The following is a 17,006-nucleotide window of genomic DNA, read 5'->3' on the forward strand; positions in this document are numbered from 1 at the left end:
CTTCAATAAGACGCAGTTGATGCAGCGTGGTTAAATCAACTGTAAATAAAATACGTTCAAGTGCGAACCGTTATCTTTGCACCTGATGACGTAAGATGTTTTGCCTTCTCGCTGTTCAGATGACAACGGTTTGTTGTCAGAATTTATTTCGAGATTTACGTGGTTTTCTCCAGCTTCTCCACTAGTTTTGACTGCTACGTTATACCTTACGCCGAGGTCATAATTAATCTTCGTTCTGAAGTGAATGATTTCAGTAAGACGGGCAGAGGAAGGGGGCGTTAAGATTTCACAGTGCTGGAAGTCTAGTCGAATGCACAGTTTCCATGTTCGTTGTTTACGATTTATTGCCTGCTTTCCGTATTTAAGAGGCTTATGGTTTAATTATATCCTTGTGCTTTCCTCCCACTCCACCCCACCAGTAACTCGTGAATTCGTTTTAACGAAACTTTGTTTAAATTTCTTGTCATTGGAGCAGTGTTCAGCAACTTTTTTTCTGTTACTCGCCACACACCCTGATTTGTCAAAGACGCGTTACCGCGTACCACAAAATGTCGCCTCACGAAAAGGGATTACGAAACTATACATGGTCATAAATATGAATCTTCATGTGTAAGTACTTGCTGTGTTAGAATGGAAGCATGTGGCAACAGAACGTCACACATGTTGCATTAAACTATAGATGATTAAAGGCAAAAGCTGCCTTTTTCTGACTATAACGCGCGAGTATTAGACAAAATAACTTTCTGCGTATAGCGTTGTAAATTAGAAACAATATTAAGCACGCTAGGTTTTGTTTTGAAAATTATTTATTATGAAGAGTGTTGCACAGCAGTAAAAAAAGTTTGAGAACCACTGGTATAGGACGTAAATTATAATGCCATTAAAATCTACTATTTTCGTTATGAAACAATTTATCGATTTAAGATTTCGGTGTTCCGGGTCGTTGTAGCCTTGTCGTTCTGATCCTTAAGACTGCCAGACGCAGCCAACGGAAAAGATCTCTGACTCGTAGTGAAAACAAAAATCCCGTGCATTTGCCGATTTGTTAAACGTTCAGTGAAATGAACGAATGTGAGGGGACTCAGAGCTTTGTGATTATTTATGCAGAAGACGTGTCTTGTGCTATAATAGAGTTGCATTTGAACAAATCACCATCAAGGCTAGCGATGTTCGCAGACTCGCTAATAATTGTGAGAAATATTTCGGACAGCGCCTTCCGTCTTTTGTTTAATGCTGAAAGTTAATGTGTAACCGTCCTTGTGGTTACAAGTGAGGAACGCAGAACGCAGAGGAAAAGTTGCAAACCGCTGGTTAGTGCGTATAAAATTAATTTTGCGTGAAGCATGCGGAATAGAAAGGCTGTGTGTATGTTTCCGTCCGTGGGTGTAATTCGATTTATTCTTGTCAAACTTTGTAAGGGAGTTCACAGTTTTGGTCAGTATCGATTTGCGATAACCGTAATTTACTAGTGCCTCAAACCTAACTTTGTTTTTGTGGGGGAAAAAAAAGAATACATAACATGAAGTACGCGTAAAATTAGTTCTGTCAGATTTTGATAACCGAACGTAGCGGCTGAACAATTAAAATTCTTATTATGTCGTATTTAAATCTAGTCCCGGAGGTCGGCTGTCCAAAGGGTTTTCTCTGCCTTTCTGGCTAATGCCTGAATATTTCTTTTAATGAGACCATCCATAATCTTTCGAGTTTATTGTTTTTAAAACATCGTCTCATTAGACGTTGCGTTTTCTGAGCTAGTGGCACAGCGTCGTTAAATAAACAGTGAATAGAAAGTGAAACAGAAGATGTGTGTCTGCCTTTAAGAATGTGGGGAAATGCCTTGTAAACAAAATAAATGAAGAACTATAGCCGAAGATAGTTTTCAATTATAAACCAATGTCTGAACAGGAAGATGAGAGACCCTGAAGAGGAAGTAGGCTGTTTTTACGTAGGTAGGGCGTTAATTTGGGAGGATAATATTAAAATAGATCTTAGGGAAATAGGACAGGGTGGCATGGACTGGATTCATCTGGCTTAGGTTAGGGACCATTGGTGGACTCTTGTCAACACGGTAATGAACCTTCGGGCTCCATAAAATTTTGGGAACTTCTTGAGTGGCTGAGACTCGGCTGCACGGTCATTAAATTTTTGAATGAGTTAATGTACTGAGGCCTAAACCAGTAGCTTTAGGATGCGCGGCTGAAGATACGCACGTCGTTAATTAACCTCTTTGCATTCGTATCTGACCCGAGTGACGTGTTAACAAGTGAATTTGTTTTTTCGCCCCTTCGCAGCTGCTGATTCTTTAACAGAAAGTAGGCTTTTGTATTAGTTTGTCCTTCTGTTGCCAGAAAACTGTACGTGTGGCGGATTACATTACGTCGAGTTCTAGAACAACTGACTACTTTAAACACAGCCTTTTGTGAGGGTGATGGTCACTCAGCTGGTCATGAAATTCCCTGCGTTTAAGGAGCCCGAAGGTTTATTGTCGTGTCCACAGGCGCCCAGTGTCGGTCTCTACACTAAACCAGATGAATTCAGTCCACACTCTTTTGTGTCATTTAAGATTCATTAAAGATTCATTTTAATATTATCTTCCCATCTACTCTTAGGTATTCAAAGTTCTCTCTTCCCTTCTAACAAAATTTCGGCCAGCTAACGATTAGAATCGAGCGACAGCGCGTGGTAGGTTGAAAGGCGTTTATGCAAAAGGTAATTTGATGCATTTCCTTCATCAGGTTCATGTTTTTATAATTGGGACGTCCCAAGAAGTTACGTATGGAGAGAAAACAGATCGAACTGCTTTTGCCTCAGCCATTCATTTCGCTAGAAATAATAAATACCCACTAATGTTCCAGTTCTGAAGAAAGCAACAAAAGACTCGCGTTTGTCATTTGTGACGTTCACACGTCAGCGAATTCAATAGAGTACCGTTGAAATGTTGTGAACTGCTTGAAATCAAAGGTGGACGCACCGCGTGAGTCACTTGTCTGCATTGTGACAATTTATTGCCCGCACGTTGCCCCCCCCCCCCCACACGTGTTTCTTCTCTTCCGTGCAGTTGGCTGTCTTTCAGGATCTGGGATCGGTGCCTGCTGGCCCAGTGATCGATCTCGTTTTTAAGATATCGATCACAGGCGTGTGCTCCAAATTTGTCAAGAACATTGCCGGTGTAGTAGATCTGGAAAAATACATGCTAAAGAACTTTATATAATTAGTGTTTTTTTACTAGTATTTTGTGGCGGATTCAGTTAAGAAAAGATGAGAAATAGGACGTCAGACAGACATTTCAAAAGTTTCGTTGGTAAGGTAGGCCGCACACCGGCATGCGTCAAGACATGTAACAGTCAAGACACGATGTCTACGACATGACGCAAAGAAAGAGGCACAGTTGAAACGAATGAGATTATGAAAACCGCCGCACACCGGTCTGAGTCATGATGCTGACGTCAGCTGTATGCTGCAGACACGAGCAGCGAGACTCGGCATGTTCCTTTTCTGTGCGTCAAGACTGAGACATCAGTACTCAAGTAACAGCACCAGTGTACGTTATCGACATGAGTGGCTAACTGGTTGGGACATATTATGAGAAGGAATGGATTACTGAGTGATATCATCGAAGGCCAGGTTGAAGGAAAGCGAGGACTGGGAAGAAGACTGATACAGCTAACCGACGATCTTAAACAAGGAAAGAAGATGAAGTTTCAGGATTTAAAACGAGAAGCTGAGAATAGGGAAAACTGGAGAGCTCTTTTTGGGCAGAGCAATGGACCTGTCGTAAGACGGAACACTAAATAATAAATAATAATACGATTATTCGACCTCGGGTCACTCAAACAAGGATGAGGTTGTTAAAGCTTAGCATTCTGTTTCAAAAGAAGTAAACGTAGATGGTAAGTGCACTGATTAATTTTATTTTAATGAAGTAATGACTGAATTAACCATTATACACATTGAGCATAAGCTCGTTTCGTACAAGTCTGCTCTCACTCACACATAAAACTGGACGACGTCATGTCATCAACTAGAGAAGATGTGATAAGACGCAGACACGTGCTGCTTCGGTGTGCGGACTCGAGTCTGAATCACGAATGAAGCAAGACTGCGTCTTTTGTCTCATGTCTTGATGCTTGTCTTGACGCAGTTGGTGTGCGGCCGCAGTCTACTTTGACGAGTTAACTAGAGTGACCGATGCCAAGGTTGAAGGAAAATGTCACAGGAGATTTTAGACAAATATGTATTACTCTGCTATGAAACTATGCTTTCATACGACAGTGATTTCAAATAAAATAATTTGCATAACTTTCCAGCGTTATGAAGTATGCATCTGGTAGGTTAGGTTAGTTAGGCAGTTATGTTATGTTATGTTATGTTGTGAAGTATGTTGGTATGTTGCAGCGTTATGAAGTATGTCACGACGCATGTGGTTTAGTGTCCTCATTATGTTTGGATACCCGCCACGGTGGTCTAGCGGTCAGAACACTAGCCTTGTAAGCCTGGGGTCCCGGGTTCAATTCCCGGTGGTGCTCAAATTTATAACTTGTGTTGGGCAAGGCCGTGGTTTAGGCATCACGGAGTTTTCCTCCGGGGGCTTCCCCGGTTTCTCCGTGGCATCCCAACAATTACTCCACTCACACACAGAAGAAGGCAATGGCAAACCACTTCTGATCATCTCTGCCAAGAATGTATATATGTATGAGCAGGTCCCTGATAACCTGAAGAGGTTGGAAGGATCCTGTTCATAATATATGGACCTGTCGTCAGACAGAACACTACAAAATAAAAAACCCGATGTCAAAATGTTTATTCCCGTCGATGCTAAAATTAAGCAAGTTGGTATTCCAACGTATAATTTACCTTTGGGACCACGAAGTGTGAGTATAAAACAAGAATAAGATCAGTTTTATAAATTATTCTGTAACATTACATCTCGAATTTCCCTTTCCTTTCACGAATATATTTTGGAGTCTATTTTTATTTATTTTGCGTCTCTGTTACCCAAGTTTGACTGAACATATTTTATAGGCACCTTGTTCCTGGTGTTAAAGTGTAATTTTTGTTGTCTTCCGTTTTCCAACCTTGCGGTTTAGAAAATGCTTCTGTGAAAATATTTATGGGGAACCATTTGGCTAAATTACCACTTTTTATTATATTTTATGGAGCAGACGGTCGGTCAAAAATAAGTTTTTATAAAATTCTCTCGGGCCGTCAGCCGTGTCACGTGGTTTAAACTTGCCGACGTTTCGGGGACCATCTCTGTCTGGTGGTTTCTAAGGGCGTCTGTTGTCGACCTCAGACGCCGTGATGATGGGGACGGACATGGTCCATGAAACGCCGGAAAGTTTAAACCACGTGACATGGCTGATAGCGCGAGAGGGTTTAATTCGTCCACGTACGATTTAGAAGATTTCTGTGAACATGTCCATGGGGAGAATTGAGATACTGACGCGTATTCAAGCTATAAACATTTGTGAACGAGGCGGGTGAAAATGCTTCTGTGTTCGTGTTGCCGACTTCCGACGTCAGTGGCGTGGATCTGTAGGAGCAACATCACGCCGCAGACGCCCGTGATGAAGCGAGGGGTTCAAGGTGGAGTTGAACAAAGCAAGTCCACCGCGGACTTCCAGTGCTCTGTCGTAGCGTGTCGAGGGTTTCTGAAGCCCCCCTCCAATGACGTAATGTCCTGGAGGTAGCTGCATCCGTCCCAACACCCTCAGTAGCACTGCCGCCTCCCCCTCCAAAAATCTAGGCCGCTCTAGTGCCATGTGGTGGCGTCTCTTAGAAGGAAAGAGAAGAAATTGTGGTAAATGCTCTTTGGTGCCATAGGAAACGAAGATAGCTCTTGGTTTTTAGCCTCGTCACTACTGATCCTTACCCCACAAGGGTGGGTACAGGTGTGGCAAAGAGCAATTGAAATCTTACAACTTAGATTGATAATTTAGGCTCCGATCTCACTTCATTTTTTATCAGAATGCTGGCAAAACTTGTTCTTCGTGCACGCTTTGTCTACTCCACTGGTAGGCTAATACGCCCTCCACTTGCTTCCCACAATTCTGATGCTTGAAGTCGCTGCTGCATTTCTACGAAACACCAAGGTCGACAACACGCCTTCATCGTTCAACATCTGGTGGAAACAATCACGAAACCTGCTCCAAATTCTTATGTCATAGTCAAACACGTCTGGGGTGAAGCATCCAGCATCCACACGCCTCAATTTATTCAACTGCAGCCACGTGGTGGTGGTGGTTTTTTTTTTTTTTTTTTAAAGTCCTGGCTTCGACCACTGTTCCCTCTGCTGCCTCCTCTGATAGCTTTGCTCGCAGTAAATCCGCGCAATCCGTTTCGCCGGTCTGAAGCATGATGCCTCAGAACGCGCGGCTACGGCGCGAGACGCATCCGTCAGATTACTAGAGAAGAAATAGGAGTTCAGTGGGAACGTGCATCAGTCATTTATAGATTTCAAGAAAGCCTATGATTCTGTGAAGAGAGAAGTGTTATATAATATTCTTATTGAATTTGGTATATCAAAGAAGCTAGTGAGTCTAATAAAAATGTGTTTAAATGAAACCTGTATCAAAATTCGTATAGGTAAATATTTATCTGAGTCATTCTTCAACAAGGACGGTCTAAAACAAGGAGATGCTTTGTATCCCATGCTCTTTAACTTTGCGCTAGAATATGCTATCAGGAAAGTCCAAGATAGACAGGAGGGTTTGCAATTGAATGGGGCACATCAGCTATGGACATATGCTGATGATGTTAATTTATTGGGGGACGATATGAATACAAAAAAGAGGAACGCAGAAGTTTTACTAGAGGCTAGTAGACAAGTGGGGCTAGAAGTAAATTCAGAAAAAAACTAAGTACATATTTGTATCTCGTCATCAGAAGACAGGCGGGCAAAATTACCTTAGCGTAGCTAATAAGTCCTTTGAAAGGGTTACAAAGTTCAAATATTTGGGAACAACAATAACAAATCCAAATGACACTCTTGAGGAAGTTAGGACGAGACCAAATTCCGGAAATGCTAGCTACTTCTCAGTTCAAAATATTTTGTCTTCCCGTCTCATTTCTAAGAACCTGAAAATTAAAATACACAAAATAATTTTGCCTGATCTCTGGTTTATCATGATGAATCTTTTAATGACGCGTTGAAGTTATAGAGAAAACTAACCCCGACGTTTCAAGGTACTACCAGCAAAATATATTGCTGCTCAGACAAAGATTTTGATTTCTCAGAGAAGGTGTAGTTACGCTGCATCCGCTCTCTTTGTCAGGTAGCGCAAATAGCAATAAGAATTCGACACACGAAATATATTTTGTTATAGGCAAGCGATGAAATCAAATTTTGTCAAAGTAGTTTGTTGTCATGGAAACTAAATTCCAGAAACGCTGGCTACTTCTCAGTTCAAAATATTTTGTCTTCCCGTCTGATTTCTAAGACCATAAAGATTAAAATACACAAAACAATAATTTGGCTGTTTTGTATGGGTGCGGAACATGGTCTCTCACTCAGAGGGAGGAACACAGATTGCAGGTGTTTGAGAATCGGGTGTTGAGGAGGATATTTGGGCCTAGGAGAGAAGACGATGGGGCTTGGAGAAAACTACATAATGACGAGTTTAAAAATGTGTACTCCCCCAGTATTGTCAGGGTGATTTAGTCAAGAATGAGATGGGTGGGCGTGCACCAGGTATTGGTCGGGAAGCCTGAGGAGAAGAGACCACTGGGAAGACTGGACGTAGATGGGAGGACAATATTAGGCGGGATCAGTGGGAGACAGGAGTTGAAGGAGACTGGATTTTGTTGGCCCAAGACTGAGGACCGGTGGAGGGCTTTGGTTACTTCGGTGATGAACCTTCAGGTTCCCTAAGCCATCTTAGTTAGTTATTGCAGTTGTGTTGTGCCGTTAAAATTTTGAGAACCACAAATGTGGACAGTCGAACTGCATGTGAGGGTTGGTGACAGACACGAATGAGCCTTGCAAACAGCAGATGTCCGTCCGGTCAGCGCCTGGGAATGTAGCGAGGTCTCCGGTCAATTGACACCGCATTGTTCTGGAAGATGAGACACGCATGTCATGTGCCATCCTTATTGTTTCAGAAGATGAGGCCTCTCGCATGTTGTATTGAAATGTGCGCGTCATGGCTAGTTACCGTTTCTTAGCTGCATGGAAAATGGGTTCAAGTAAATTGGATTTAATTCTTGGGCGTGTCGATTTGGAAATAACATCGGGAAAACAAAAGCTGGACAAATTTTGAATATAAAAATTTGCGCATCGTTCTTTGCCACTAGTTATTCTTATGTTCATGAATGGCAGTGTTTGTTGTCTGTGGGAGAGAAAGTTGGTTTTTCACATCAAAAGAAGAGCACAGATAGTGTTATCGAACGTCGCCGTCGAGTTTATTCGAGTTTTCCTCGTTTCTTCCTTTAAAATACCTGGGTAAGTTCCACTTCGTGTCTGTTCAGCATACTAATCGTCCTAGCATTCGACGCTGTATAAGATGAACAACAATAAATACAGTTAATATATTAAGGATGTGTGAGAACAAGGGCACCGAGGGCAATGTTGGGACCCAAGAGGAACAAACGGGAAGCTGGAGTGAGTCTCTGAGGTAGATCATTAAATGTTATTAAGCTGGTCATATCAAGGATGATGGTGTGGGCGGGACATGTAGCACGCATGGGAGAGATGAGATATGGCTACAGAATTTCATTTTAAAATCCTGAAAGGAAGATCTGGAAGATGTGGGGTGTAGACTTGCATACCTGTTTGTCTTGCTCAGTGGAGGGCTCGTGTGAACGCGGTAATTAATCTTCCAGTTACGTAAAGGCTGGTAATTAATTTTATGACCGGCTGAGCGCCTACGACCTTCTGAAGACACTAAGCTAAATTGTTAGTTCTGTTGTTGACAAAGATGGCATATATTACAGTGAGTGAAGGGAAAATGTCAGGTTATCGTTTTACTTTTCATTCAGTATGTACGTGTGTGTGTATATATACGTAGAGAGATCAAATACATGTATAGATACATATAAATGCAAGCGATGAAATCTGAGGAGAAATAAATGATAAATTGGGGGTTAACAGAGTTGAGGAATAGTATATTTTAAAAAGAAAGTAGAGAGTATAAAATTTGTTTAAAACAAGTGTAAGTATGTTTATAAGTGGACATAAGACCAGCGTTATAAACAGAATCAGCTGACTAATAAATGCCACTGGCAACGTACAAAGCGTGTAGAGAAAAGTGAAGTGCGTTTTTTCCGCAAGTCTTTTGGTGTTCGGGATAATTAAAGGCGATTTCCATAATGTCCTCTCGTGGGAGGGTTGTGTCTAATTCCGCAAGCCCTCTTTATGCTTTACGAGTATCTTTGAAAATGCTGAACGAATTTGTATCAAACGCAGTATTAAAGAATTAAATATTGCCTTTAGAATTTGGTTTTGTTTCGAATTTGGAGCACACTGTTGCTGTTTTAATATTTTGCGTGTTCTTAGCACGAAGTACATAAATTGAAAGCTACTATTCATCAAGGTGCTTCGTTTGCCAACTACTGTACTCCCGCCATAAGAAATCTAGAAGCGGGATGACGGGTGATCTTACTGCGCATGCGCGTTCTGCCTATTCTTGTTCCACACGCATCGAGTCTGCGGAAGCGCAGTGAACTGTGTTTTCGAAGAGTGGACGCATGTTTTTGTGAAAGAGGATAGCGTAGCCGTTCATCCCCACAATCTCAGCGGACTTCTCCTGTACTCTTCAGGTTGTACTAAAATGATTCCTACTTTACGTGAAGTTCTGATTGAACGTCATAAATTTTATCAAAGCCGGGCGATCGTATGAAAAGTTGTTATGTGGGTTAAGTTACCTTTACCTTAACTAACGTCGTGTAGACGCATAGGGGAGTGGAGGTATAGCTCCACACGTCCTTGACATCTGCACTAGATGAAGATGAGAAGCCTGGTTCATACCCCCGTCGCGTTGTCGCCGAGAAAGTGTTCCCAGTGCCCATTTTACAAGAATGTGTGGGTCTCCAGTCTTCAGGCCTTGTACAATGTTGTTCTCGCAAAATCAGTAATTCGCTTTTGAAACATTTTCGATTTGGAAGACGCAGAACTAATTCATTGTCATTCCAGTTAAATGTTATACTATTAAATTGACTAACGAACCAACTGAATCCACAGAGCATAGTCCTTTTTGGGAATATGATGGCCAAGCAACTGGTTCGATTTCCCGTGTTTTGTGAACCCAGAAGTTCATGTATGCATTGAATCGTGCTCGCAACTTGGCCGTATGTCGATATCACTTTTAATATTATCATCTAGTGTGCCCCTAGGTATCCCAGGAAGATTTCCTTCACACACAATTCTTCCGATTACAGAACCTAATTTGTGCCAGAAAATAAGTGTAATCGTTGGGTTTGAGGTTGTAGTATCGGTGGAAACGTCGATGTTGGTCATCTGGGTTTAACTCCGTGTGTACTTTGTAGGTGGATACGGACGTTTTGGAGATGGGGGCGGTACGTTTATCCGAAACTTTGCTATCAGCGCAAAAGAACAACATCGACGAAAGTCTAATAATGTTTTCCAGCTCATTTGTTACTCACGTAGTCAAAAGACTTACCGCAAACAAGGTTCAGAATTTAAATTTAAAATTTTCGCTCTTATATATTATTTGGGCCTTTCGAGACACACATTACCTGCCCTAGACGCAGACCGTTTACCTTATGGAAAGGAACAAGTCTTTGTATTTTTTTATCGGTCGTTTCGAACAATACAGTTTATGACTCATGAACTGTAATGTTGTAATTCTGCTAACTTGGTTCTTTGAGCAGTACAATGGTTTGTGGCAGGGCCTAAATGAAGAAACTCATTTGGTGTATGTGCTGAATTCTTTCCACTGTTTTTTTTATCTCGTCTTGTTTCTGTGTAGAGCTATAGAAGTTTCTTGAGGATAGCTGTCGGATAAATCGCGTTGGAATGTCGTTTAATCGGAAAAGGCATGGTATTGAGTTCACATTTGTGGGTCGCGATTAGTAAGGATATGCCACACCTGGAAGGGAATGTCGATGAAACGCCAGCTTTAATTTACGGTTTGACTTGTCACAGAGCTTCGCAATTTGTAGAATTATCGTGGCTGTACCCATTATCCAAATTCAACGCAAGTAGCCTTGTGGTTGACACCTTTACTCGAATGAGAGCAGTACAAAGAATTTGTTCCAGAAAACCACAAAACTTGATAGAGAAAAGCCAAGCTGTTTTCATAAATAAAAAGTACAAAGACTGTGGGCCTTTTGTTTATCATTACCGGAAATAACTATGGCGCCCCGTATCTATGATGTATCTACTAGACATGTCAAGCGTTTCTTTAACTTTTCTCTTTCCTTGAGTTGATAATAATTATGTCAGTTTTTATGCATTCGCGTAAAAATTGTTCGTTAGGGGGTGTTCACATCTGTCTATCCATTCGCATGTTTTATCAACAAAATATTCCTACGGATTTTGCACTTTAAACGTTGTCATCAGAACGTGTGGTCAACATGGCTGAACCTACCATCGTTCACCATCGGATACGACTTTCTTATTAAGATACATAATTTATTTTTGATAAGGCGCAAATTTAACGAAGAACAAGGAATAATTTTATGTTGCTTGATGTTTTGAAGCCGAAACCTATCTAATTACTATTTAAGAATTTAGTACGTACCGCAAAGAAAACACAACTATTCACCATTACAGAGATCATTTAACGCTGTTTAAAGAACTAATCGCTGTTTGTACTGAGAACCAAACGAGACACAGAAATAACAAGATCGGAAAGTGCGTCCCGTACCGGAGAATATCCTCATGCGTCCGCCTTGTTCGATATTTTCCACATTGGCCACCAGATCGCCGAACTTCACTGTCCACCTCACGACTTTCCTAACCCGTCATGTTATCACCGCTCGTAGGATATCCAAAAGAACGATTTGGGGGCCATGTCGAATGGCATAACCTCCACATCAAATTTAATCTAAATCCGTCCATTGGTTCTCAAGTCGAATTGGCTGGACAGTCGACCGGTCGACACGACCTTATGCTTCTTGCAAAGAACGCATACAGATGCAGACGTATTGTCTTTTAAACAGGTGGGGAATTTACATGCATTTAACAATTGGATTTAAGGTGTTAATATAAAATCATGGACGTGTAGTACATGAATTCAGCATATAGTCAGAGAACGCGAAAGTAGAGTTCAGTTGGTAGACCCAGAGATGGGATAATATTAAAAATGGATCTCAAAATGTTGCATATGAGTGGGTGGTCTTGTTTGAACTGGATGAAGATGGGGTCCATAGGCGGGTTCTTCTGTCGCGGATTACGTGATATTCTACCCGGATTCTGCCCGTTTGGAATCCGAAGTTTCATTGTCAGTTGACAAGCGCCCGCCAACGTTCCCCTCCCTACTCCTCGTACACATTGCCCTCTCAAATAGTCTGTTCTCTTATGGTTTTCAGAACAAATGACTATTTCGTTGTAGTTCCGATACCATAACGTTTGTTATGCAATTTCTCCGTGCTCCCTGTCGCCTCTTTCTTAGGCCTTTGGTCATAGAGTGTTATTAACTTGTAGACATTTAAATGTTTCGGAGGAGTGTTTCGCTGTCATATTCAGGACCGCAACAAGAAAACCCCTCGGTCCATGTCTTGTGTGAGAAGCCGAGGTTTACACCCAAACGAAACAACACGCAAAATTATACTTTTGTATGTTTTATAGATTCGGGATGGGAATGCAGAATATTTTGGCGTGAATGGTACCAACCATTCCCCGAACTTAGTCTGCTGTAAATTTCATCGTCTGTGCAGTTTGGTTTTTCCTGTCGTTTGCACATTTTGGAAGCATTCATTGGCTACTTTGGTTTTGCCCTGCGGTCTGGTGACTGGCGGTGCTAGATTAATGGCGGCGAAGTGACGACGCCGGCCCAACTGCAGATTCGATGTGACGTTGACTGAGGAAAGACAGTGATAAATATAATTTTAAAGAAAGTCATTGTGGTCAGTTTGAGGTTACTGTCCCTGTATTCGCTGGAGATACTGAAGATAACCATGTAAAACCTTTGTGTGTCCGGTATCAGGCCGAGATTCTAATCCGAAAACACCAGAGTACAAAATATTTCATCGTGATTTCGGGTGGAAGCTTTCACTGGTGACGATGGAACGGAGCGTATGAAATTCGCTGTCGTATAAGCGGAGACGTTGAGAACAGCGAAGGACAATTCGGGTTTTGTCCCCTTATTTCAATTTTGCTTGGAAGACGTTACAGAGCTTGTCTTTGTTTGTATGCGAGTAGCGAAACATCCATAGCGGTTGGCTGGTGAATCACGTGTGGTCAGTTAATTTGGCCGCGCCTCGTGAATTACTGTGGGATATCGCTAGATGCTGAAGCGCTGTGGTTCAACAACTCTGCGCAAGGAAAGGTGACAGGCAGTCTGTAGTCGGTCGTAGACGTAATTCATTTCACATGACTACAATTTGAGGTAACTGAAGTGAACCATACGTGAGGCAAATAGGTGCAGTGGCAGAGGGTGGCTTGTTAAAAAGTGTTAGTCACAGGTTGATGTATTGTATTGCATTGCGTTGGGGATGGGGGTTCGGAACCCGTTGAAAGTCATAAAAAAATGTGGAGTCGGTGAAGTGACTAGTAAAGGCCTGGGCGACTGCGATTCGTATCCGAGGAGGTTGTTGAAACCTTTCTCCTGACTGTCACGACTAGAACCGATCTGACACCAACCCAGATTCCTTTACAGCTAGAATGTGAGGCTGGCCACTTACCTCTCTGTCTAATAGAGTTTTCTAAAGTTGCTAAGGAACTTCTGTTTCCAACGCCCTCTGAGCACTTTCGCGTGGTGTAGTTTAAGTGGACTGACAATAAAAATGTACCATTTTTGTCAAGAAGAACTGACACTTCGGGCAAGTAGATCTTGCTCGATTAGGCACAAGTTTATGGCGTATCATCAAGACCAGCCATTGTGCTTCACAGTGATAAAGATGGCCGACATTTCTAGTCTGTCACAATATTTGCACCTGGAATATTCAACTTGAACCATGTTGCATTTTAACAAGGACTGGACGTTTCGGTAAACCCAGAAGCAGACTGGAGGAAAATACTGAATCGCGTTATGTAATAGTTCATTAGAGTCGGCTGAAACATTTGGTTATGGTTCCAGATAATTCGTCACTTAGTTAATGCAAGACCAAGATTATTTTATCCCTCTGAAGCCGAAGAGCTTCCATATAATACTTGAATATTCAGTCCGTACCTCAAAGATGACATTTCCCACAACAAAATCAACTGGTTAATGTTGTTTAGGAAAATATTCTTTGTTTGCCTGAAACCCGAAAAAATACAATGGAGAGTTATTGATTGTAGAAGCAGGTGGGGCAGGTAGTTATCATTGGAATTTTTTTTAATGCATTGGCTCTTCACTTACGTCATTGGCCGTGATGTCCTGCGACGTAGTGAACTACTTTTCCGCCGAGTGGCATTGCCCAGGGTGCGCCGAATGGTGGCGAGTTCACATTGCACCCGCAATAATGATGAAGATGAGAATATAGAGTAGTTGTTGGGATGCCACGGAGAAACCGAGGAAGCCCCGGAGGAAAACTCCGTGATGCCTAGACCACGGCCTTGCCCAACACAAGTTATAAATCCGGGAATCGAACCCGGGACCCCAGGATTACAAGCCCAGCGTTCTGACCGCTAGACCACCGTTTCGATCTTATCATTGGAATTTAAAAGGTTGATTTTACAAGGCGATGCCATCAAGTTTGGTGTCTGATGAGGCGGCAATTCTGGTTTATTTGTGGCCCTGTCAGGCAGTTTTCTTGCTTGTACGTCTGCTGTAATAGACGATTTCTTTGCTCGTCTAATGTGTGCATTTTTCTTTCAGGTTTTGTTAATCTGATGGCCTGAATTCCTTGTAACACGATGCAGGATGGATTCTCCAGCCACCAGATTTGGTTCCTCGGACGACGCTCCTCCACAGCCCGTGTATTCTTCAGCTCGTTACGGCACGCCTCCACCTCCTCCGCCACATCCTCGGCGACCATACCTCCAATTTCCTCCACCCCCACCTTATCCACCCCCGGATGAACAGGAGCGTCCTTCAGGTAACAGTGACGAAGAAGCATCGCCGCCGCCGTATCACATCAAAGAGTCTCATTTCCGAAGGCAAGATTCTTTCCGGGAGTCCTCGTCGATTTTAACGTCGCCTTTGCCTTCCCATTTGCTTCACTCGTCGACCAAAGGAACTGCGGGCAATTGCACTTTTTATATTGAGAATGATTTTCCTCACGAGTCACGTTTTCAACAAGTAGCAAATGAATTCGACCACTTTCCTGACGGTGGTAGGAGTAACAGTCCGCGTTTCCTTGCAGCAGTGACTGATGTGGATGTGGAATGCAGTCAAAACAACATCTTGAACAAGAGTTTTTCCTCACGTGATGAGACAAATGGACCAGAAGGTGCTGAATATTCCTACGCATATTACGAACCTGGGCCTGCAACAAGCCATGCCAATTTCTTGGTTAACAACGGTGTCGTGAATTCCCAGTCCGACTGGGGCAGCAGACACACTTACATGACTCGGTACGGTACAGAGGAGAACATTTATGAAGAGATAAGCGAAGTCGCCACGAAGCGTTCGCAGTTTGCAGAGCAGGATCGCGTCCACAGTCATCGCCACCGTCAGCAGCATAGGCAGAATCACCGATCTCCACTGTCCGTGAACCAGAGTGTCCTGGAGGAGGAGGTCAGACGTGTTCAGTCCCGCCACCGCCGTGTTCTGGGCGAATTAAACCTGGCAGTTGAAGCCATGCTGATGCCGCCAACATCTCGAAGAGATGAAGAAACTATGGACAAATGCAGCGCGTCTTCAAACAAGGGCGCAGGTCCTCCTGACTTACTGGAAGATTTGCTGCTTTCTGTTGGACCCACCGACGAACTTTTATCTCCGGCAAGTTGTGGCACTGGCGGAGATCATGACAGTGGTTTCAGCGGCAGTTCAGGGACCAGTTATGGTTTCAGTGGCTGTAGTGGGGCAAGCTATGGCACCAGTGTCATGAACGGAAGCAGTGTGAGACGACACTGTGGCCAAAAGGTGTCTGGGTCCTCGCAGAGCATCCCTCGGACAGTGGGCGCTAATCCTTCTGCTAGCGCAGTGTCTGCAGACGTGTGTTGTTCGCCTTTGCTAAACCGCCGTGCCGTCAAGGGTGGTGCGGGTTACCTGAAATTCATCAAGTCGCCAGATTCTGCAGCTCAACAGCAAAATAAACAGAATCAGCTGCAACAGCAGCAGCAGCAGAGCCACAGTGGATTTTTTGGACGCATGGGATGGATTCGTTTGCCGGGGTTTGGCAACAATAACACCAGTAAAGGTAAGTACTAAGTTTGAACTCGGTCTTTACAGGACGTACATCCTGACGACGTTGGACGGACATTGAACTGACGCAGGAGTTTGTTTCTCATTGAAGCAAACATTACAGTCACTTTGCCTTGTGGAGTTGAGGAATGCATTCAAAATGTTAGTTGAAAGATTGAAGGAAAGAGGTCAGTTTGGAGTCCTAGATGCGTGTGACAGGATAATGTTAAAATGGACGTTAAAGAAATGGGCTGTGACGATGCGGACTGGATTCGTCTGGCTCGTGCGAGGTCCAGTGGCTGGCTCTTGAATCTTCATGTTCCATAAACAACGGTGAATTTATCGATTTCCATAGCGATGTTTAGTTTGAAGATGGCTGTATTATGGATTGTAGCGCCACGTGGTACAGAAGAAGTTTACCAATGTTTCAGTGGCCCTTTCTGCAACCATCGTCATGGCTGTGAGTCGAATACACGGCGCCACATCCCTGAAGACAGCCATCTTCGGACTCGCAGCCGCGAGAACCTCAGATCCGGCGTTTAGTCTGTTCGACGTAGATGGGCACTGCAGTCGTGTTACGTAACCTTTGGCCTGGTCTGGGGAGGAGGGCAGGGT

General features: G+C 43.1%; 1 protein-coding gene across 2 annotated transcripts in view; it reads left to right on the top strand.

The window, feature by feature from the left end:
- LOC110828015 (rho guanine nucleotide exchange factor 10) overlaps positions 1–17,006 on the top strand; it is a 106,626-nt gene that overhangs the window by 13,807 nt on the left and 75,813 nt on the right. For both annotated transcript variants that reach the window (XM_022060270.2, XM_022060271.2), the window contains exon 2: positions 14,922–16,407. In XM_022060270.2, the coding sequence (XP_021915962.2) occupies positions 14,967–16,407 (1,441 nt within the window). In that variant the 5' untranslated portion in view covers positions 14,922–14,966. The remainder of the gene's footprint in view (positions 1–14,921; positions 16,408–17,006) is intronic.

This window comes from Zootermopsis nevadensis, unplaced genomic scaffold, assembly GCF_977971745.1.
Source record: "Zootermopsis nevadensis isolate Lab colony 2312 unplaced genomic scaffold, Znev_1.0 Znev_ptg000007l, whole genome shotgun sequence".
Lineage (NCBI taxonomy): Eukaryota > Metazoa > Arthropoda > Insecta > Blattodea > Termopsidae > Zootermopsis > Zootermopsis nevadensis.